At 42.5% G+C, this 23111-nt stretch overlaps 1 protein-coding gene across 1 annotated transcript in view; it reads left to right on the top strand.

Annotated features, from left to right (window-relative positions):
* Positions 1-22479: 22479 nt before the first annotated feature.
* Positions 22480-23111, top strand: part of STK32B (serine/threonine kinase 32B) — a 207402-nt gene continuing 206770 nt past the window's right edge. Inside the window, exon 1 of the mRNA XM_069976434.1 lies at positions 22480-22843. Coding sequence (XP_069832535.1) covers positions 22792-22843 — 52 coding nt within the window. The 5' untranslated portion in view covers positions 22480-22791. The remainder of the gene's footprint in view (positions 22844-23111) is intronic.

Here is a 23111-nt window from a genome sequence, read left to right as displayed (position 1 = left end):
AACCCTAACCCTAAAACTAAACGTTCGGATTAGGGTCGGGGGTCCGGCAGGGTTTGTTTTTGAGGGCTAGGAAGCCAGTAGTGGAACAGCCAATGAAATCTGGCTGGGGCGGGGCTTGCCTGGAGAGCTGTGTGCACACACCCATCGAGGTCCCTTTACGGTATGGGATTTAGTCGCTACCGTGTGTGAAGTGAGGTAGTGACATGCGTATGGAGCAACCAGAGACTCTCAGTTTCCTTAGTCTAACTATGTACACTATGCAGTGTTAGACCCTACAAGGAGGACAAGTCAGGGATCATCCCAGCCCACTCCAAGAACCTCTCTACACAGTGCAGGGCAGTATCCTAGGACAAAGGAACTGACCCGGACAGAGCAAAGCAACTGTAACGAAGGTGTACGTACTCTATCTCGCAGCGTAGGTGACACCGGATAATTTTGGACATTTAGCTACAACCAAGTAAATAAGGCTGGGGCTTGTGTCACCCTAGTAGGACGGGTACCCTGACACTGTAGGGCAGAAGGTGGTAACAATATAGTCAAAACACAAGCACAAGTATCTCTCAAGTATGCTCTCTAAAGTTCCAGCAGAGCACACTACTACCCTGGGTTGGAAGTCTTTTGACAAACTCCTCTCCTCTTCTCTTCACTGCTTGACTCTAAGCCACACCAGCACTGCTACATCTACCTTTAGTATGTCAGCACTTATCAGTATCTCCTAGCACACATCCAGTGAACACAAGCCTATATCCAAGTGTTCTGTACCTATACACATCTGCCATATACCTTCGGTCACGCTCCCCTTTCTGTGGGTGGCGGTACCGACAGTCCGGGTGGGTCATCTCTCCGCTCAGGACCACTGTGACAGGAGCCCAAGGGACCCATCAGAGCCCGGCAGGTCACCGACTATTGGGGAACAGTACAGCCAGCCCTAACATAAAAGCTGGTGTACTATCTAACCTGTGTGCAGAACTAGCACTGGCATCACAACATTTCCATCACTGTCTGAGCAGTACACCTACACTGACCAACCAACACAGAATTGGCGTCACTGCTCAAGTAGTAGAGTACCACACTAGCTGCTATGATGTCTCCCATACAATGCATACATGGAAGATGAGATCCTGCACCCCTGTATCGCTTGTAAATAGAGATGTGCGCAACTGGAGCACGCTCGAGTTGAATTGCTCAGCATTTGAATATTGGTGGCTTAAGAAGTTGCATGCAGCCATAGGGAAAAAAAGGATACAACCATAGGTCTTAGGCTGTATCCATGTTTTCCAGGACTCCCTAGGGCTATATGACTGAGCAATAAGGCCTTCTAATCTGAACAATAAAGAACTTCTTGGTGCAGTGTTTTCTGGGGGGGTTTAACCTGCTTGTCCAGACCTACTGTGATGTAACTGTGATGATGGGACTCTGCCTGTCCTTACCTCTGCCTGCATGACTATTCCTATCCCTAAAGTACTTTGCCTCCAGATGTCAACTGTTGCATTTGGGAATTAAGCTGGAGATAGCAAACTGTGGATCAGGGCCGGCTCCAGGGCCCCTTGGGCGACAGAGCCTCAGCCGGCCCCTCATCCATCCATCCACTATGCACAATCACTTGAGACACCACTAACATACACAAACACTCACATCACACACACCAACACCCACACACACATTCTTACTGAGACAAACACACTTCCCGACACACATGACTGACTGACACACAGACACCCAGCACTTACAGCTCAGTCTTTTCCCTCTTCCTCTCTGTCGGGCTGATCTCCACACTGTAATATTGAGGACCTTTGGGTCATGTGATCAGGTCCTTTATCATTTTCTCTCTCTGTGCTCGTTTCTCCCGTGTCTTCTAATGTTCAGCGCTCACCCTGCACTACAATGAAGGGTTTGAACATCAGAGCTCTGAGCCTTAGAGGCACTGTGGGACCAGGTACTTGTCCAGATAAGCCCTGTGCTGATGCCGGCCCTGCTGTGGATGCCTTATTGGAATTAAAGTGTCACTGTCATTATAACTTTCAAAATCTAAATCAACAGTAGATGTGATATAATGCAAGTTTGCAATTTACATTCATTATTTTTTTTGTTGTTATCATGCTGTAAAACAAAGTAGAACTTACCAGAAATCCTGGCCCAGTCTCCTATAGGAAGATTTTCTGACTTGTGCTGGTTAAAAAAACAGACTAAACACAGGAATTCCAGCCAGTACAGAGAGTCACGGCTCAGTGTGTCCATCAATCACATGACTGCCTTCTCTCTGTGAACGCTCAGATGGCCTGGGATACACAGGACCTCCTGTTTTCTGATTGTTTCCTGTTTTTTGAGAAAAAAAAGTCAGAAAACAGGAAGTGCAGTGTTCTCCATGATAACTAAAAAGTAAATAATGAATGTAAATTGCAAACTTGCTTTATATCACATCTACTGTTGATTTAGATTTTAAAAGTTATAACGACAGTGACACTTTAAGACCACGCCTCCTTGCAGGGTTATTGGTCACTGGCCACACAATCTCTTACTATCCCCAGCATAGCCCTATGCTAGATGTAAAGCAAACCAGGAGATTTCCTACCCCCACCAGGTAGGCCTTGTACCACTAGGATATTAAATATATGGAAAAAGCCTTAATCTGAAAAGTAAATTATAACCAAGAAGACTAAGGGCCCTATTCCACGGGACGATTATTGTTCGCATAATCGTTAACAATAAACGACCGCTATTGTAAAAGACCTGAAATCGTTCGCCCATTTACATGGAACGATAATCGTTACTTATAATCGTTCTTGCGGTCGTCACTACTGCAAACGCCTTATTCAATGCGAACAATTTGCGAACGAGCAACGATAAAAATAAGTCCAGGTCTTATTAAACGGTCAACAATTTCTCGTTCGGTCATTAATTGTTAACTGCTATTCAACCGAACGATTATTGTTTAGATTTGAACGACTTAATGATAATCTGAACAATAATCATCCCGTGGAGTAGGGCCCTAAAGGCCTAATTACACCGAAAGAGTAACAGATTGCTGAACTCAGGGAGACCAGCCAAACGACAACACTGCCGGCTGCTAGTGAAAGCGCTCAATGCAGTGAAGTCCTAGGTGCATTGCTCCCTGGGAAACATGAATATGCAAAAGAAGAGCCTGTGGAGCCTTATTGAAGAGTCTCAAAACACAGGACTAGCCAGATAATTACACCAAAAGATGTCTGACAGATTATCTGACAGATATTTTCAGCCAAAGTCAGGAACAGACTATAAACAGAGAACAGGTCATAAAGATAAGACTGAGATTTTTCCCTTTTCAAATCCATTTATGGCTTTGGCTGAAAAAATCTTTAAAATCTGTCAGACATCTTTTGGTGTAAAAAGATGGCAAAATGGTAATTCTGTCCAAAATATACCATATTAGCTATTTACTTATGATGGCTTCCCTGCATGACCAATTAGAGGAGTTTTTCAGAAATTGAAAGTTTTTTGACTGGCATTTCCTGTCTGCATAAAATGTCACAAGAATTAAGAAGAAGAGGACAGCAACAGGGACCAGATGTCTCTGGTGGGGAAGCTGGCTGGGTGAGTATGTTTTTTTTTTTTTTTTTTTTACATTTTCCCTGCAGCTCTTTTCTGCTTAGAAAACCCCTTTAAGTTTTAAAGAGTTGTCTCACAACAAGTACCCCTATCTATGTGAAATTTTAGAGCTCTAGTGGGCTAAATTTTTCCATGCATAACACACTAAATGACGTGAAAACGTAAATAGATGTAGTTTCCCTGGCAATAACATTTGATCGCCATGGTTTAGAAGAGTGGATATGAAACGATCAGTTGATTGCCACATTGGATTCTTTTAAAAAGTTGACCCCTTTAAACACCTAAAAATATACACCATTGAGTTGCTTTCTCGTCTTCAGTTGTTCACACTTTTATTGGTCTCTTAGGGCCCTATTCCACCGGACGATTATCGTTCAGATTATCGTTAAATCGTTCGAATCTAAACAATAATCGTTCGGTTGAAATGCAGTTAACGATTAACAACCGAACGAGAAATCGTTGATCTTTTTATAAGACCTTGACCTGTTTTTATCGTTGCTCGTTCGCAAAACGTTAGCAAATCGTTTGCATTGAATAAGACATCGTTCGGTCGTTCACAATAGATACGAACGCAATAGCGAATAAAAAGCGAAGAAAAAACTAACGCAATTACGATCATAAGTAACGATTATCGTTCCATGGAAATAAGTGAACGTTTTCAGGTCTTTCGCAATAGCGGTCGTTTGAGATCGTTAATCGTTAACGATTATGCAAACGATAATCGTCCGGTGGAATAGGGCCCTTATTCAAAGGGGTTATTCAGCACTACAAAAACATGGCCACTTTCTTTCAGGGACAGCACCACTCTTGTTTCCAGTTTGGGTGCAGGTTTTGTAACTCAGTTCCATTGAAGTGAATGGAGCTTATTTGCAAACCACACCTGATCTGGAGACAAGAGTGGTGCTGTCTCTGGAAGAAAGTAGCCGTGTTTTGTAGTACTGTATAACCCCTTTAAGTATCAGGTGCTGGACAACAACCAGTAATGTTAACCGCTAACAACTGGCAGATTTTAACACAGCCACATTTGATTTGCAGAGTTCCATTCGATATTGAAAAGTTGACAACTAAAATGAGTCGCTGCCATTAGTGGTTTGACCTCCACATAACCGGCATCTGGTAGATGAAAATAATTCACATTGGACTTTGGAGTCACTTTTTAACTTTCCTTTGAGGGTGTCCTTCAATTAGAGAGAATCCCGAGTAGTATGTGCATGTTGTTGTTGTTTTTGTTTGTTATAGCCATGTAATCTTTTTTTCCCATATTTTCCAGGCAAGATTCCAGTATGGAATTCATTTTCAATAATAAAAAAAAAACCATACACAAAACCAAAATGTGCTTCTGTCTGCCATGCATGAAAGCCTGTATTATGTTATGAGAAACGTCTCTGAGAACCATAATTTTATGTAGAACAAGTAGCACAGAAACAGTGATGCATTATTTTAATCTGAAAGGACATTTTGTTAGGAAAGAAATTCCTAGCATACATCTGAAAAGCATAGAATGTACGACAAGCCGCTATTTCCCCGACTCGGCGATCCAGTAATTATCCTGCAGACACTGTATCGCCAAATGAGGAGGACGAAAACATATATTATTGTAATAAATAACCCCTAATGAATTCAGGTCACGACTGCTTGGGACAACGGCTTACAAATATACTTCTGTTTTCCTGTGGGGACGAGTCTAAAAATAAAGTCAATCCACCAAGCTGAAAAAATTGACGTTATAAATGGGTCTTTCTAGAAGAAGTGTAGGAAGCATTCATTTTCTTTTTTTTAAGGTAAACTACAGTATATTGAGTACCACATAACTACTTGACTGGAAAAGGTTAGAGGTCAACTTTAGTATCTAAACATGCAATAAATGATAATACGTGTGTCATGATCGTGCCTGAAAAGGCATCAGTGCCACCCTCTGCTGCGAAGATTAGACCTCTGCGCCAAAGACTGCGCTTTTGGCCATAATCTTCCATTTATTCTGTGTTTTGTTTGCCTTTGTTTTTGCCAGTCTGAACTGTGTCTTTTTCCTTCTGGTCTGCTAATTGTTTTCCCTGCCCCACCCGTGTCTGTGCTGCTAAGTTTCCTCTGGTCATGTAACAGTTAACCTGCCTTGCCTCAGTGATTGACAGCTGGTCCCTCCAATCATCTTCTGGACTTGGTTCCTGGTGTCCTATTTAAGATTTCAGCTTCTGCCTGTGCCTCGCCGGTTATTGACTTAGTCTCTGCCTGCTTGTGGTTCTGTTTCTTTGCTTCTCCTGACTCCTGCTTAGTATCTTTTGACCTCGCTTGCTTGCTGCCTGCCCCCGACCATATTGCCTGTTATTTGACTACTCTTTTGGATCCTGATTTTGTACCTTTGCTGCCAGACTGTTGTGACCCGGATTCCTGACCATTCTTTATTGTGTTTTGTCTGTCTGTCTTGTCTTTTTGTCCCACCAAGCCAGTACAGGGACCGCCGCCCAGTTGCTGCCCTAGGGTTTAGCCTAGGGGGGCAAGTAGGTAGAGTCAGTGGGCGGGGCTGAGCTCAGGGCTCACTGTCTCTGTGTGTTTGGTGTCACCGATTCCTGACAACGTGGCTGTAACAATGCTGGCTAGCAGAATTGTATTTGCCCTTCCTAGGTCCTAATGGTGGCTCATTTACCCCCGGGACTTACAATATAGCTGGTAGTTGGCAGTTGTAAGAAAGACCTACAAAGAACTGACAATATTAAAAGCGAATGTACCAGCAGGCATATCGCTTTAAGATTTAAACATCCATTGATTCTAATGGAGCCGAATCACAGAGGGGAGAGGGTTTCCTCCTACTGGGGGCGGGCCAGCCCACCTCCAGTGCTTCAGGCCCAGCCAGTGACTGGCCGCAGTGTTAAAATTTTAAAGCAATGTACCTGCTGGTAAATTCGCTTTAATTGTCCCTAATATTCTCTTAAAACCTCCCCTGAGTTTTAACCTAACATTAGGCAAACAAACCTTACTGTCCCTACAATGTCCCTATAGAAACCCTGTACTAATTCTTTCTAGCAGAAAGGCACAGGTTTAACAAAAAACTACAACACGGGAAAATTTCAGCAAAAATGTAGGAACCTTAAAATACCAAAACAAGGATAACAAAAAGAAGAACCAATAGCAACAGAAGAAACTAGGAACAAGACAAGGACAAGTTATTAGATAGGAGTACTACATTCAGGCTCACAAAGAATACACTATAGTCTGCAAAAGAACTGTACAAGCCAGGAATTTTAAAAGAGAGGTTAACCAGAATCCAGCGATGGTGTGACAACTGCATTTCAGGCTTCTGTGTCATCTTCCGTCTGTAACATATGGCAGAGGATGTGTTTTTGGCCATGATTTTGTGATTTTTTTGATATCTTGGTTTACACCTGTCTGAGCACAGGTCTATTTCTCTCTGCTGTTGTAATTGCATCTCCACCACACCCATCTCTTCTCCAGCTTAGTTTCTTCTGGCTTTTAGGCCCCGTTCCCACTGAGCAAAACCAGCGGAATGCCGTTAGCCTCCCGCTCATAATGGGAGTCTATGGGAGGCGCGCGCTCCTGCCCTGTCCGCGCTGAAGAATGAACATGTTCATTCTTCAGCTCGGACAGAGCAGAAGCGCGCGGCGGACAATTCCGGCACGGAATTCCGCTAGTTTTGCTCAGTGGGAACGGGGCCTTAGGGTAGCTTCACACGTACCAGATTTGCAGCAGATTTCACGATGAGAGTTTGCAGCGAAATCTGCTGTGATTCCTGGTAGGTTGACGTTCAATGGGGTTAAATACCTGCAGCAAATTTTTTCAGCCAATCAGTGCTGTCTCATGTTTGTATCAGGCCGCGGGGAGTTAAGGGGGCTGACTTTTACAAACTCACAGCGGAAAGAATCCGCTGCAGATACGGTATGTGTGAAACTATTCATAAAGTGGTTGTCTAATATAAAACAATTGTCCTCTGGATAGGCTATGAATTCCTCATCACAGTTCCTAATCACAGCAGGTCTTATGGCTGAGACCCACTGTGATCAAGAGATGTAGCCTGGGAAAGAGGCTTCATAGACTTCCATTATTATGGAGATACTGCTGGGGAGAGGATAACGCTGCTGCGGCACTCTCTCCCCGGCTATATTGTCTTATTGCAGAGAGTCTCAGCAAATGACACCTGCTGCGATCAATAACTTTTGACATGCCTGATGATATGTCAAAAGTTATTTTTCATGACAGTGAAAAAGTCCTTAAAGAGACTTTGTCAGTAGGTTTAGGCTGTCCTATGTAAGAGTAGCATAAACTAGTGATAGAGAACTGAACAGAATGATTTATCACTTACATTGTTCTGTGCAGCAGACCCAGAGATATCCTCCTGAATAACATGGACAATAAGTAGTCCTCTCTATTATGTGCATGAGCCCAGTAGTCCTCATTATTCATGAGAAGCAGAAAACTCCACCCACCAGCTGCTGATTGGCAGTTATCTATCTATCTATGCTGTGTATAGGCAGTCAACTGTCAATCAGCAATCAGGGTGGGGGTGGCAAGAATCCTATTCTCCTGCATATTAGGAGAACAGCTAAGCAGAATGATGTAAGTAATACACGTAATACACCGATCTGTTCAGCATTTATATCACTAGTATATGCTGCCCTCATTTACGGCAGCATAAACCTAGTGACAGATTCCCTTTAAAGTTGGCTCCATCTTTGTCAATGAACTAAATGTGTCTACTTGTTTAGAGGTAGCACCACTCCGGTCCATAACTATATCGTTTGACTGATCATGCACATACATGGGGGAGTTGAGAGGGATATGTGCTTCTGCTGAACAGCTGGCAGCTATGTAAAGTATATAGGCAACGTATTCTACGTTTGATTAAATGATTAAAGTTAACCAAGAAAAATCCCCAAATCCCTATAAACCCAATTGCTGCTTGTCTGATAGAAAACATATCCTATAAATGATATTTCCTTTACTTGGTTATCACTGCAGAGCACAAACCAGCTGCCTGATGTCCTCTGAACAGTACAATTCTATGTGCATAGAAGTATCACAAGAAGAATTAATAGGATTTCTTTGCAGGTACGGCATAGCAGAGAGATGACTAAGGCAAATGTGACTGGTGAAGAAGAGTCATACTGGGATAAAGAGGCAAATGTCAGATCTGTTTCACTGCTAAATTCTTATTACTTTGTTATCAAATCCTTGCAAAGGTGTAAGTATACAGCCGTCAGCACAAATACAACAGAAGGATGCCGCCATTTAGCTCAGCAAAGACTTAAAAAAAGAAAAAAAACACTGACATATTGATAGGGGTGCAGAGGTTGTAGTCACTACATAACAGAACAAGGAAAAATTACAGCATATGGGCTTATAAGGGATGGGCTGACTAGCAGATCTAATGGAATATTAGCCACAAGCGTATGATAACTCTCCCAACCATCATCTTTATACACCCACATAGAATACAAACACACATACACATTCTCATACATATTACATAGATATTTCAATCCTCCTCTTTGAAGAGTAAAGAAGACAGTACATGAGGGCCTGCGCCTAGGGCAGCAACATTAAAGAAGGTGGCACTTAACTGATTAAAAAAAAAAATCTATACTTTTGATGTAGCTGCCACTGCCATGTGGCTCTTTGCCTGGAGAAGAAAATCAATTTTCCTCTTTAAGGCAATGTTCACACTATGTATGAGACCGGCTGTTCCGTGACCCTAGCACCACAGAGCACTGATGTGGGGCGCATCCTTGCGCGCCCGCATCAGAACTCCCCACTGCACACTATGGAGCATGCAGCCGGAGCCGCTCGCTCCACAGTATGCACTGACAAGGTTTTCTGTGGCTGCTATTCAATGAATAGCGGCCGCAGAAAACTGACATGTCAGTTTCCTACGGCGCCGCTAGGGATCCCGGACGGAGCGTATACTATGTGTATACGCTCTGGACGGGATTCCATAGAAGTCAAGGTAACGTATATTTTCGTATTAAGCACAGGCATTGTTGCAATGGCAACGGCAACAACGGCCGTACTTTTATGAAAATATACGCTGTGTGAACATCCTGAACCTGAATCCAGAACACACATGTAAGGCCTTCTTCGCATGACTGTGATTTGATGTCCACATACTCTCCGCAATTGTGGATGGTATCAGATTCATTATAGACTATGGGCCAAAGCAAATGACTGTGGATTCCAGTGAGTATTTTCCACAGACTGCAAAAGTAAAGGATGTAAACCTATACTTTTGTGGTCCTTATTGTGGTCTGGGCTTCATAGACCTTTATTGGCTTCGTAGTTCATGATTGCAGGTGGCCCATAGATGATGAGCTGTGGGTAGAGATGAGCGAACTTGCCAAAAGTTAGGGTTTGCATGAACCCGAATGATTGCCATTTGAATCCTGCTGCCTGGAGAAGTTCGATGCAGTCTGAGAATTGGCCTATGGCTGTATCCATCCATCCATTCACATTCAAGTACAGGCTACCCATACCATTATGGACTCTATTTATAGCTGTATAACCTGGACAATGAGGCTATGTTCACACTGAGAAATAGGCAAGGAATTGAAGAGGAAAGTTTTCTGCTTAAAATTACCTCTTCTTCAGCTCTGGCGGAATAGGAGCGGAAATTCTGAGTCCCAATGACTTCTATGGGATATCTCTAGCGGAATCCGATAAAACATTCCACGGGTAAATTCCGCTGTTTCAACAACAGAGCGGAAATCCCATTGAACACAAAGGGACATTGCGCTGTACATATTTTACGGGTGGAATTTCAAGCGGAATACGCGTAAAATTAAGCATGGATTCCTCTTGAAATTCCTCACCTATTCCTCAGTTTGAACATACTCTAAAGAAGACGGGCAACAAACAGACTGATACTTTTAATCCTTGCTGTTAATATACTTGTAGGAATCTTTTTTTAGATACAACCTAATCTTCCACTTGAAGCAAAAGAAGACCCAACTTTTTGGATAAGAGATGGACTTGGGAGAGTTGAATGGATGCCAGAAACCAACAATAAGTTACATTTGTAATTTTACAGAAAGTGTTAAGCCTCGGGAATCGGAAGATCCAGAAAGAAGACATAACACCCGGCAAAGTATTTCCCATATAATATGGGGCGGTCAGTTTTTGTTAACCAGAAAATCCTCATTTTTAATTTGTAAATTGGCGGCTTTATGAGAAGATATTTGGCTCCGCTTACATTCTGCAGCCCAAAGCCTTGGCAGGAGATTTCTGTTTGGTCCATGTCATAAGAAAATTCAGTTTGCATCAATTTTCTCCTCCACTGACTAAGAAATGTGTTTCATTACAGTCGGTTCCATTCAGGCCAGGATCATCAGTGTGACTGCCCAGACAGACTCCAGCTCTCACATTCCTCAGCGAAGCCAAAGCCACTTCCTCAGCAATAACGTCTTATTCCTCCCTGTCATATATTATGGGTAGCGTCTTACATTTTTTACCTGCTTTCCCTCAGGCAGTCCTCAGCACTTGTTTGGATGACAGCTATTCCTCCCAAGCTCCACATACACATGCACATATGGCTGAGCTGAGCATGCATGTGTTCTCAATAGGGCAATACATTACTGGCAGACAAATCTGTATCCCAGCCCAGGCTAGTTTTAGACTGATATTTTTTCTCTTTTTTTTTTTTTTATTGCTTTTCTGATTTAATTGCTCTTTTAACTATTAATACATTCCCAGACTGTTTTAATAAATTTAATACAGATACAAAAATCACTACTGGATTTAGGAGAATTTGGGCTAAAAGTAGCAGACTAGACTGAGGACAATTAGGGCTACGGCCCGGGGTCGTGGGCCAGAAAGCAATTTCTCTCTTTATACTGCCTATATAAATAAATACCTGCCTACTGGGAAAGGGCAACTACATTCCTAATGTCTACCTAATGGGGGGGGGGGTGACTACCTATCAAAAAACATACCTTCCTAGTGGGTGTGGGGATTCAGGCCGACGGAGAGGAGCAAACAAGAGCTGCCAGTGCTCGTTTGCTCCTCGTTCCCAACTTAATGCCGCCGCTATTCCACATGGCGGCAGCAAGCGGGTGAGGCGCAGGGAGATGCGGGGGGGGGGGGCTGCCTGGGTGATTACTAGATCATCGAGGCAGCCCATAGAGGATAGCAGCGTCTGTTCCCGATGCTCCTATTCCACGGAGCGATGGCAGCAGATCGTTGCTATATCAGTAGCTTAATTTTCAACATGTTGAAAAACAAACGACTGCAACAATCAGCCGACATAAACAATGTCAGCTGATCGTTGTCTTCTATTCCACGGGACGAATACGGCCGATAATCGTTCTGTGGAATAGGGCCTTAAGGACGTACCTGCCTACTGGGTGTGAGCAATACCTACCTAATGATATATATGCCTACTGGAGGGACTACCTACCTAAGGAAATATCCACCTACTAGGGGAACTACCTACCAAATGATACATTCATCTCCTGGACAGACTACCTAACTAATGATATATCTGCCTACTGGAGGGACTACCTACCTAATGACATATCCACCTACTGGAGGGACTACCTACCTAATAACATATCCACCTACTGGAGGTGCAGTGTACTATAATACACTAAAGGGTTGTTGCTGCGTGGTGTAGTGCAACCTTAGGGCTTACCTTCTGTAACCTTCTTGTCACGGTGGGGTCCGAGGGTGCCAGGGCCCTTCTCCTCTCAGCAAATACACAATATGCAGGGGAATATCTTTAATAAAAGTCTTTACACAGTAGCATTGCAAGTATATAGAAACTTTACTTGAAGAATAACTATGTACAAACAAATACAGGGGCATCTGCTGGCTTGATCAGAGTCCTTAGCTTTGGGGGGTGGTTAACTTGGTTACTATAACTTGGACTTGGTGGATAGGATTACAGGAATAGTGTAGACAGACCTGTTTCAGGGACTTTGCAGTTTCCAGCCTTTATAAGGTACGTATGAATGGATACTTGAAGTAACTGACTTGAAAGAAATGACGCTGTCAGCGCTCACTGGCAAGCAGGACGAAGATGCATGAACACACTAACTTAAGAGACAGGAAGATATGGACGGTGAGCAGGAGACCCTCTAACACTCCACCAATCCGACAGCAGGCACTAATAAATACAGAGAATGTCCTGCTGAGACTTTGAGGACACGTATTAATCCTTATAGCTGCCTGGAAACAGGTTAGGAGGCTGAACCTCAAGCCTGACAGGATTACTGGGGTGATGCAGGGAGGTTAGATGTGACTGTGGCCAAGCCAGACTACCAACTGTCAAGACCCGCACAGCCCTCTGGGTACAAGGTGGGCGGAGCTAGCTTCCCCTGGCCAATCACTACAGTCTGATGGGTTGCAGGGAGGAGCACTACACTTGTAGACAAACATAAAAAATGACCAATCAATATTCTCCTAGTGGGTTGCTATGGAAACTGTAATAACACTTGTACCACTAGAGGTCAATACATAACAGCATATTAAACAAATACAATGACAGAAAACAATGCTCATGTAATACATTACCACAAGAGAGGCCAGGAAAAGATACAAACACATAGGCCCCAATACAGACAGTCCGGGGTTGCCAATGGCAACAATATACCTCCAGACACCTGACAACATATACTGGAGTGGGCCGGGTCATTACAGATGTACTACATACCTAATGATACATCCACCTACTGGAGGGACTACCTACCTAATGAGATATCTGCCTAGTAGGGGGACTACCTACCCAATGATATATCTGCCTAGTAGGGGGACTACCTACCTAATGGTATCTGCACCTACTGGGGAGGGGGAAATTACTTACCTAAGGACATACCTACCTAATAAGGGAACTACTTAAAGGAGAAGTCCGGCCAAAATTATTTTTTTATATGTTATTATTTATGAAAAGTTATACAATTTTCTAATGTACATTAACCCATAGCTGCACCAGGACGTTATTGAACGTCCTCGTGCCGCTATGGGAGTTCAGAGGGGGGTCGCGCGGCGACCACCCTCTGAACTGCCGCGATCCCGGGTGCCGCGTGTAGCCCGGGCTCGCGGCTATTAGCGGGCACGGTCCGATCGCCGTGCCCACTAATTAAGTACTTAGAAGCAGCTGTCAAAGTTGACAGCTGCTTCTAAATACTTGCTTTTATTCATACCTGGTGGTCTAGTGGGGGGATCGCCCCCCTGCGGCGCGATTGCGGGGGGGCGATCCCTGCATCCATCCCGGGCCGGGGTCTGCTCCGTAATGGCGCTGATCCCGGCTCGGCATTCTATTGCTTTTGGCTGCAGCAGCCAAAAGTAATAGAACACCGATCTCATGGATTCATGCAGTATAACTATACTGCATGGATCTCTATGAGAGATCAGAGTACATATACTAGAAGTCCCCCAGGGGGGCTTCTAGTATATGTGTAAAGTAAAAGAAAAATGTATTTTTAATAACACAAAGCCCCCTCCCCTAATAAAAGTCTGAATCACCCCCCTTTCCCCATTTTATAAATAAAAATAAATTAATTAATTAATAAACAAACATGTTTGCTATCGCCGCGTACGTAATCGCCCAAACTATTAATTAATCACATTCCTGATCTCACACGGTAAACGGCGTCAGCGCAAAAAAATCCCAAAGTGCAAAATTGCGCAATTTCTGTCGCATCAAATCCAGAATAATTGTAATAAAAAGCGATCAAAAAGTCATATATGCGCAATCAAGGTACCGATAGAAAGATCACATCATGGCGCAAAAAATGACACCTCACACAGACCCATAGACCAAAGGATAAAAGCGCTATAAGCCTGGGAATGGAGCCATTTTAAGTGACGTATATTTGTTAACAACGGTTTGAATTTTTTACAGGCCATCAGATACAATATAAGTTATACATGTTACATATCGTTTTAATCGTAACAACTTGAGGAACATGCATAACAAGTCAGTTTTACCCCAGGGTGAATGGCGTAAAAACACATTTCCCCCAAATAAAAGAAATGCGTTTTTTTTTTTCAATTTCACCACACTTTGAATTTTTTTCTGGTTTCCCGGCACATTTTAGGCAAAAATTACATCTGCCATAGCAAAGTACAATTAGTTGCGCAAAAAATAAGGGCTCACTTGGGTCTCTAGGTGGAAAAATGCAGGCGCTATGGCCTTATATACACGAGGAGGGAAAAACGAAAACGCAAAAATGAAAACTGGCTGTGTCCCCTAAGGGTTAATTATGGGAAATGCTCATATACTGCTATTTCCCTTAATTTAGTGTATCAGGTAGTGTTAGAATTCTCTCAGATCCAGTGACGTCACGACGAAAGGTGTAATTCCTATGGAGTGTCCAGCAGGGGGCGCTCTATATATAGAAGTCAATGAGTACCATTGACTTCTATATATAGTGCGCCCCTGCTGGACACTCCATAGGAATTACAGTGTATGTAATGTAATGTTATGCACTGTACTTTTGGGGACTTTATGATTACATTTATAGAATACTTTGGGGAGCAAGTGTCCTTGCTTCCCAAAGTATCCCATAAATGTATTCAATGAATAGATTTGCCGGGCACCGAGCAGGGAGGGAGAGAGGTGAAATCTACCTCCCCCCTCCCTCCCTGCTCGGTGCTGGGAAAATATACAAAGTACTACTCCCCCATTATCTGCAGATAATGGGGGAGTAGTACCTGTGCTATCCCTATCACCGCTGCTCACACAGGGGCTGCCTCTGACTGCCGTTCACTCCCACCCACCCGCCCGCGACGCTACTCACTCACTATATATTCCCAGCACCGAGCAGGGAGGGAGGGGGGAGGTAGATTGCACCTCTCTCCCTCCCTGCTCGGTGCCCAGCAAATCTATTCATTGAATACATTTATGGGATACTTTGGGGAGCAAGGACACTTGCTCCCCAAAGTATTCTATAAATGTAATCATAAAGTCCCCAAAAGTGCAGTGCATAACATTACATTACATACACTGTAATTCCTATGAAGTGTCCAGCAGGGGCGCACTATATATAGAAGTCAATGGTACTCATTGACTTCTATATAAAGAGCGCCACCTGCTGGACACTCCATAGGAATTACACCTTTCGTCGTGACGTCACTGGATCTGAGAGAATTCTAACACTTCCTGATACACTAAATTAAGGGAAATAGCAGTATATGAGCATTTCCCATAATTAATGTACATTAGAAAATTGTATAACTTTTCATAGGTAATAACATATAAAAAAATAATTTTGGCCGGACTTCTCCTTTAACTACTATACATACCTGGTGGGAGACATGCCAGCTTATTGGGTGACATACCTGCATAATGGGGGAACTACCTAAGTACTTTTGAGGATATACCTACTTAGTGTGGGGTCCTACTAATATATATACCTACCCACTTTTACTGTGCGGGACACCAATGGGGGTGTTATTAAAGTTAAGGGACTGTAGATGGGGAGTTTGTATATACTGTAGGTAGAGAGGTAAGGATGTTTGGCAGAGTCAAGGCTGGAGGAAGCTAAAATTATTATGTTAATTTGTTTTCCCTAAGACCCATTGGCATCACAACATATGGGGTAAATTCGCCCCTGCGAGCCCCTGGGACGAAGGAATATTTAATGAAAAAATAACAATTAAATTTTAATCCCCTCCTCCATGAGGTATAAATAGGCTCCACCTCCCCCTAGACCTCAGTCTAATTATAAAGAAACATAAAACACAGGGAGGGAGTCTTGTGATGCCAATGGGTCTTAGGGAAAACAAATTAACATAATAATTTTAGCTTCCCTTACGTCCCATTGGCATCACAACATATGGGGAATTAGCAAGCATTATCCCCAATGGGCGGGTTATTTATTACGTCCGCATTAAGAACAGATCTTGCAAAGGTTGTTCTTGACAAGAAAGAAGTATCCAGCCTGAAATATCTCACAAAGGTAGTCAAAGACGACCAGGTAGCTGCCTGGCATATGTCCTCAAGTGGCACAGCGGCACGCTCTGCCCAAGTGGAGGCCACAGCTCTAGTAGAGTGAGCCCTGGTAAATTCTGGTGGATCCAGATCAGCAGAGGAGTAACATAAGGCAATGGAGTCACAGATCCATCTGAATATTGAAGGTTTTGAAGCCTTTCTCCCCTTGTTCTTTCCTGCGAAAGGGATAAAGAAATTCTTGTCTTTACGAAAATCACCTACTCTATGTAGATAGATCTTGATAGCTCTGGATATGTCCAATAAAGAAAGATCCAAGTCTTCTTTAGATGATCCAGTAGGAGAAAATACAGGCAATACTATTGGCTGGTTGATGTTGGCAAATGAAGCCACCATAGGCAGGAATCCTGGAAGGAACCTAAGGATAACTTTGTCTTGGGAAAAAATCACGTATGGAGGTGCGGAGCCAAGGGCTTGAAGTTCTCCAACTCTCTTAGCAGAGGTAATGGCTAGTAAAAGAGAAACTTTCAATGTTAACTTGAAGTCTACTTCCTCCCAAGGCTTAAAGTAAGGAAGACACAGGCGTCTCAACACAAAGGATAAGTCCCATGGGTCTTCCTGCTTTACCAGGTTAGGCCTAGTCTAGCCTTAACAAAATTCTTTACCTCCAAGATCTGAAAGAAACGTGAGTTTAGGTGTGCAGAGAGGGCTGCTATCTGCACCTTGATGGAACTAGGTTTTAATCCTGAACATCAGGCTCCTCATAGGTCATCTTCAGAAGTAGAAGAGGTTTCAGAAGAAGATGATGACTTAACTTCATCAATCACAGTAAAACTGCAAATAATCAATGTATTACAATACATATAAACCACTAGCCTGGCTAGAGTGATATCGGAAAGAGACACTAGGTGGCAGCAACACTTACTTTTAAGTATATAGAAGAGAGATCACAGCACTTTGCACTCAGATGTTTTCTATTAGATCCAAATGAGCCACAGAAAATCCTTCCAGAGGAAGACAGCCAGACCTAGAGGTAGCAACAGCTTACCTTCTGCCTTGAACACACAGCTAATCCGGCATGCAGAGAGCGCGCGCCGCTGCCGGCCCCCGGAAGTGACATGACGCTGATGCCGCAGTGCTGAGACGCACGCAGCGCCGATGAGTTCCACAGTCGAACGCGACTGGAAGAAAAGCCAGCGGCTCGGGTGACATGCAGAGTGCGTTCCAAGACGCACTAGGTAAGAAAAAACTTAAAAGCTAAGACCTGCAGAAGCAAATATCAGGATACTACCTGGACACCGGCTCCAGCGGCATCCCAGCAATCATTACCTGGAGAGAAAACCTGAATGCAACAGGTTAACAAAGCATAAAAACGGAGGAGGGACAAAGTCCCCTAGGGCTAACAGCAACGAAGTAAAAAAAGACTGAGGTCTAGGGGGAGGTGGAGCCTATTTATACCTCATGGAGGAGGGGATTAAAATTTAATTGTTATTTTTTCATTAAATATTCCTTCGTCCCAGGGGCTCGCAGGGGCGAATTTACCCCATATGTTGTGATGCCAATGGGACGTAAGGGAAGTCATTATAGTGGGGAATTGGATGGAGAAGAAAAGGAAACCAAAAAATGTTGATCACAGAAGATATAATATCGTATAATGTATGGGTACTGTATGTGTATGGTTATAAAATTATCTCCTTATGTATTGGTATGTACTGGTATACAGAATTAATAAATGTAAAAAATTACCTTATACTGTCATACTTATGTTGTTATATATATATATATTGTTTCTTACATATGTATGTGTTTTTCTTTTAGGTTAGCCAGCGCTGCATTTCTTATAGCCTGAGGCTTTCATACCTCCTATAAATGCAGCATTCAATTCCTCTGTGTTATTTAACCCTCAGGATATAAGCATGGGTTATGAATTATAAACCGTGGCTACATAGCCAAAACAGGATTTCCTCAGTATGATCCTATTAGCATTCCATATGATTTTCCATGTAAGTGTATACATAGACATATAGTCATTAGATTTGGTCCACAATATGGTGGTAATGTGGTAAAAGTGGTTACCTGCATCAGTGCCATTTTGTGTGTGTGTGTGTGTGTGTGCATAGAAGCTTGCAAACTGGTTAAAGTGTATCAGACTAGCTAATTGTAAGTATACTATAATACACGTGTACAGTCATGAAGCAGTCCATGTTTAATAGATGAATTAAAACACCACTAATGTTCAGTCATTCCCATTGTCCTTCTAATTTCAGGGCTCCTATGAATCATAAATGAAAAGGAAGTGTTACACAGGGAAAGACTAATAGAGGCAGGAGGTAGGAGATAGCAGGAAGTTCTCAGGAGATATTTTCAGTCGTACATTTCAGACATACAGTTTCCCACTTCATCTTCTAATATGTATTCATCCAATATACTATATATACCAGTATTCCATTCAACGTGCCTCTAATCCAGGGGTAGGGAACATTGGCTCTCCAGTTGTTGCAAAACTACAACTCCCATCATGCCTGGACAGCCAAAGCTTTAGCTTTGGCTGTCCAGGCAAAATTGGAAACAAAAAATGTTTTAAAATAACTGTAATTATTTGCCATTAAATGGCGGCCATTCACTCAATTTTAGCAGTGTGTGAGCATAGCCTTTCTGTGTTTTCAATCGACTCCTGGTTTTGGAAATACACAAACTTTTCTAATATAAAGATTAAGATATATTAGTGGAAGTCAACTTACTTACTAAAGGGGTTCTCCAGTATTGTTTTATGTATAGTAATTGATCTAGCCATGTGTTTTTCTAACGCCTTTAAAATAATAAGAAAATCTTTGAAACCTAGGGGGAGATTGACGGCTGGAGATTAGAAGCACTGACCCTATTCTTAAAGGTGTTATACAAAAAGTTATACAGATTTGAAAATTCTTCAAGTCTTCCAGTACTTATCAGCTGCTATATGTCCTGTGGAAGTGGTGTAATTTTTCCAGTCTGACACAATGCTCTCTGCTGCCACCCCTGTCCATGTCAGGAACTGTCCAGAGCAGGAGATCTTTTCTATGGGGATTTTCTACTGCTCTATGGGGATTTCCTACAGCTACAGAAACCATTGTAGGTTCCCCAACCTGTGGCTTTTCAGCTGTTGCAGAACCACAGAACCACCAGCATACAGTGGCAGCCAATAGGATTTGTAGTTTTGCAATATATAGAGAGACACACTTTAGAGAACACTGTTCTATGACAGGTAGGACTGTGTACAAAAGTAGCCTTATACAGCTAAACCTAAAATGTTGTGAAATATCTACTTGTGTCTTATATAAATTCATTACAGCCCCTTGTAAGTTGTACTTAACCCTATTAAATATGAAATGACTTAATACATAGTAACATTTTAAGCTCATCCACAGATACTCTGGACTGGTAGTAATTCCTTCTACAGCAATAATCCCAACTTGTGACTTTCCAGCTTGTACAAAAGTATCCATGCTTGGGGTTGTAGTTTTTCAACAGCTGAAGAGCCACAGATTGGAGATGACTGCTCTACAGCCCTCTTATCCCTTGTCCCAGCATTGCCTGCCATACAGAATTACGTGAGATGTTGGGATGGCCACTAGAGGGCAGTATCATACAATATTTTGCTAGGTTTTTTTTTCACTTATAAGGATAGGTATAATGTTAAAATAACAAATATGGGGGGAAAAGTATCCTTGTTTCTTGTCCCACAAATAATCTTTGTTTGCGCTTATTTTTCCTGTTCCACCATATTTATAAAGTAGTGTAGGCTAAAAACAGTGTGTGATATATTTTTTAAAATTATTATTAACAAATTACCAAGTTTTTTAATTATTATTACCAAATATTACCAAACAGCCTTTGACCCTGTACAGCTCTATTAGATAAACATTGTGTGTGTGTAAATAAATTGAACAAGAAAAATTTACTTATGTCTGTCTGTTTTGTGCAAGTGCAAAAAATTGGACAAAACAACTTTTTTCTGCACGACTAATACATTTCATGAAAAAAGTGTACGCGGTAACTATTAGACTGTATAGGCTGTATCCATGTTTTCCAGGGCTCCTTAGGGCTGCTTCCAGCTTCTTCAGTCACCAGTATCAAATGCTGCACGCTGAGTCTGGACGAACCTGAGTGTGCTCAAGGCTCACAAGTGTTTAAAGTCAATGGGCTGTCCTTGTAACCTATGGACATGCCTGGTCCTCCAGATAGAGGGATGCTCTTTGTAGGTGTTCACAAGCTGCAGTACTACCAAATGGGAAATAATTAAGCTGTTCATGTAACCGATGGGTCTCCAAACTGCAGCCCTCCAGCTGTTGCCAAACCATAAATGTAGTATTGCAACAGGTAGAGGTCCTTCAGGTAGAGATACTCTTTGTTCTCCACTCTAAAGCATCACCACAGGAAAAAATATATTAGCTGTTCATGTAAGCTATGGACATGCTAAGTCTGTCAGATAGAGGGATGCTTCTTGTAGCTGTTCTCCACTATGGACATGCTAGGTCTGTCAGATAGAGGGATGCTTCTTGTAGCTGTTCTCCACTATGGACATGCTAGGTCTTACAGATAGAGGGATGCTTCTTGTAGCTGTTCTCCACTATGGACATGCTAGGTCTTACAGATAAAGGGATGCTTCTTGTAGCTGTTCTCCACTATGGACATGCTAGGTCTGTCAGATAGAGGGATGCTTCTTGTAGCTGTTCTCCACTATGGACATGCTAGGTCTTACAGATAGAGGGATGCTTCTTGTAGCTGTTCTCCACTAAAGACAGATAGAGGGATGCTTCTTGTAGCTGTTCTCCACTCTGCAGCGCCATCACAGGAAAAATGAAGAAATAAACAGTTGCAATTAAAATCAATTAAATGTCCATCTATGTACATGCTGGGTCTTCCAGATAAAGGGATTCTCTTTGTAGCTGTGCAGCGCCACCATAGGAGATATGAAGAATTGTCATTAAAATAAGTGAGCTGTCCATGTAACCTATGGACATTCTGGGTCTAACAGACAGATCTATGTAGCTGTTCTCCATTCTCATAGATGAGGGTCCTGGGTACAAAGCATCCCTATCAGAACTATGAATTGCATAATAGGTTATTAGACCAGTCCTATAATCTTCATAATAATCTTAATTATTAATCATAATAATAATTTTCTATTTGGAACACTTTGTGTTGAAAATAATAAATAAATAAAAAATAAATAAATCAATAAATATATATATATATATATATATATATATATATATATATATATATATATTAAAACCTCTCCAGAAGACCACCTCTTTGAGAAGACCAGACCACTGGAGATGAGCGAACCTTGAGCATGCACGAGTTCATCCGAACCCGATCGTTCTGTATTTGATTAGCAGGGGCTGGTGAAGTTGGATAAAGCCCTAAGGTTGTCTGGAAAACATGATTACAGCCAATGACTATATCCATAATTTCCACATAGCCTTAGGGATTTATCCAAGTTCAGCAGCCAACGCTAATCAAATGCCGAACGATCCGGTTCGGATGGACTCGAGCATGCTAGAGGTTTGCTCATCTCTAGAGACCACCCTATCCAGATCATGAATCAAGGGAGAGATTATATAGTAATAATATTAATAATAATAATAATAATAATAATAATAATATTCTGCATACTTTGTTCTTTGAGAAGATTGCCTTCGTAGAGGAACATACTTCAATGCAATTGTTGACAGTTGTCTCATAGAGGATATATATATATCTCCTTTATCCTGTCCCTACCTGTACAGTCAGCTGAGGGCTCTGCCATGTCTGCTCACCTCTAGCTGTGACTATGTTAATGCACTTTCAGTGTCTCCTTTCGCTAAGATCACAACAGCTGTCCTCCTCCTCCTCTTCCTCTTCCTCCTCCTCTCACCCCTTGCATTTATATGCTATGAGCAGCACGTTCCTAAATAGCTGAAGCAATTGCAGTGTGTCAGGGGAGAGATGGATCAGCTCTGCTGTGTCCACTGGATCCCAGGACATGGAGGATTCCCCCTGGCCAGCAGCAGTCCCCTTCAGTCCCACAGCTGCTGCTGATGAGAAGCATCAGGCAGAGGCTACAGGAGAGACATAGGGGGAAGGAACAGCCATCTCTGTGTATGTAACCTGGCATCAGGAGGGGGATGAGGAGCTAGAAGACTGGAGGCAGCCTGTGGAGCTTCCAAAGAATCAGAAAGTGCAATGGATTCCTATTGTGGCATGGAAGGATTGTGTCTGGGCTGAGATGCTACAAACTCAGTCAGATTAGGATTATTTCTATTGGGGATGGTGAAAGCCAGTGGATTATTATTATGGGTGCCAATCACTCACACAAAACTCCAGTGTTTGACGAGAATGAAGACGGTAAGGAGCTGTCCTGGTGCTGAAATAGTATCCAGATCCTTCACTCTGCTGTACACTCTACATAGACGCTCACTCACTCACTCACTCACTCACTCACTCACTCACTCTTTGTAGTAGTAGTCTATAGCATGCCTTCAAAGTATTTGCATCCATGGGGCACACCAGGATAGCATGCCTTCTTGAGTCATTGCAGAATATACTACTACACATCTATACTATAGAAGGGAAATTGTAAACACATGACTGTAGATGTAGCAGAGCTGAGTCT

The sequence above is a fragment of the Dendropsophus ebraccatus genome, chromosome 7, assembly GCF_027789765.1.
Source record: "Dendropsophus ebraccatus isolate aDenEbr1 chromosome 7, aDenEbr1.pat, whole genome shotgun sequence".
In the NCBI taxonomy this organism is placed as follows: domain Eukaryota; kingdom Metazoa; phylum Chordata; class Amphibia; order Anura; family Hylidae; genus Dendropsophus; species Dendropsophus ebraccatus.
Note: the sequence above shows the minus strand (reverse complement) of the source record. Positions and strands in the feature narration are given on the sequence as shown.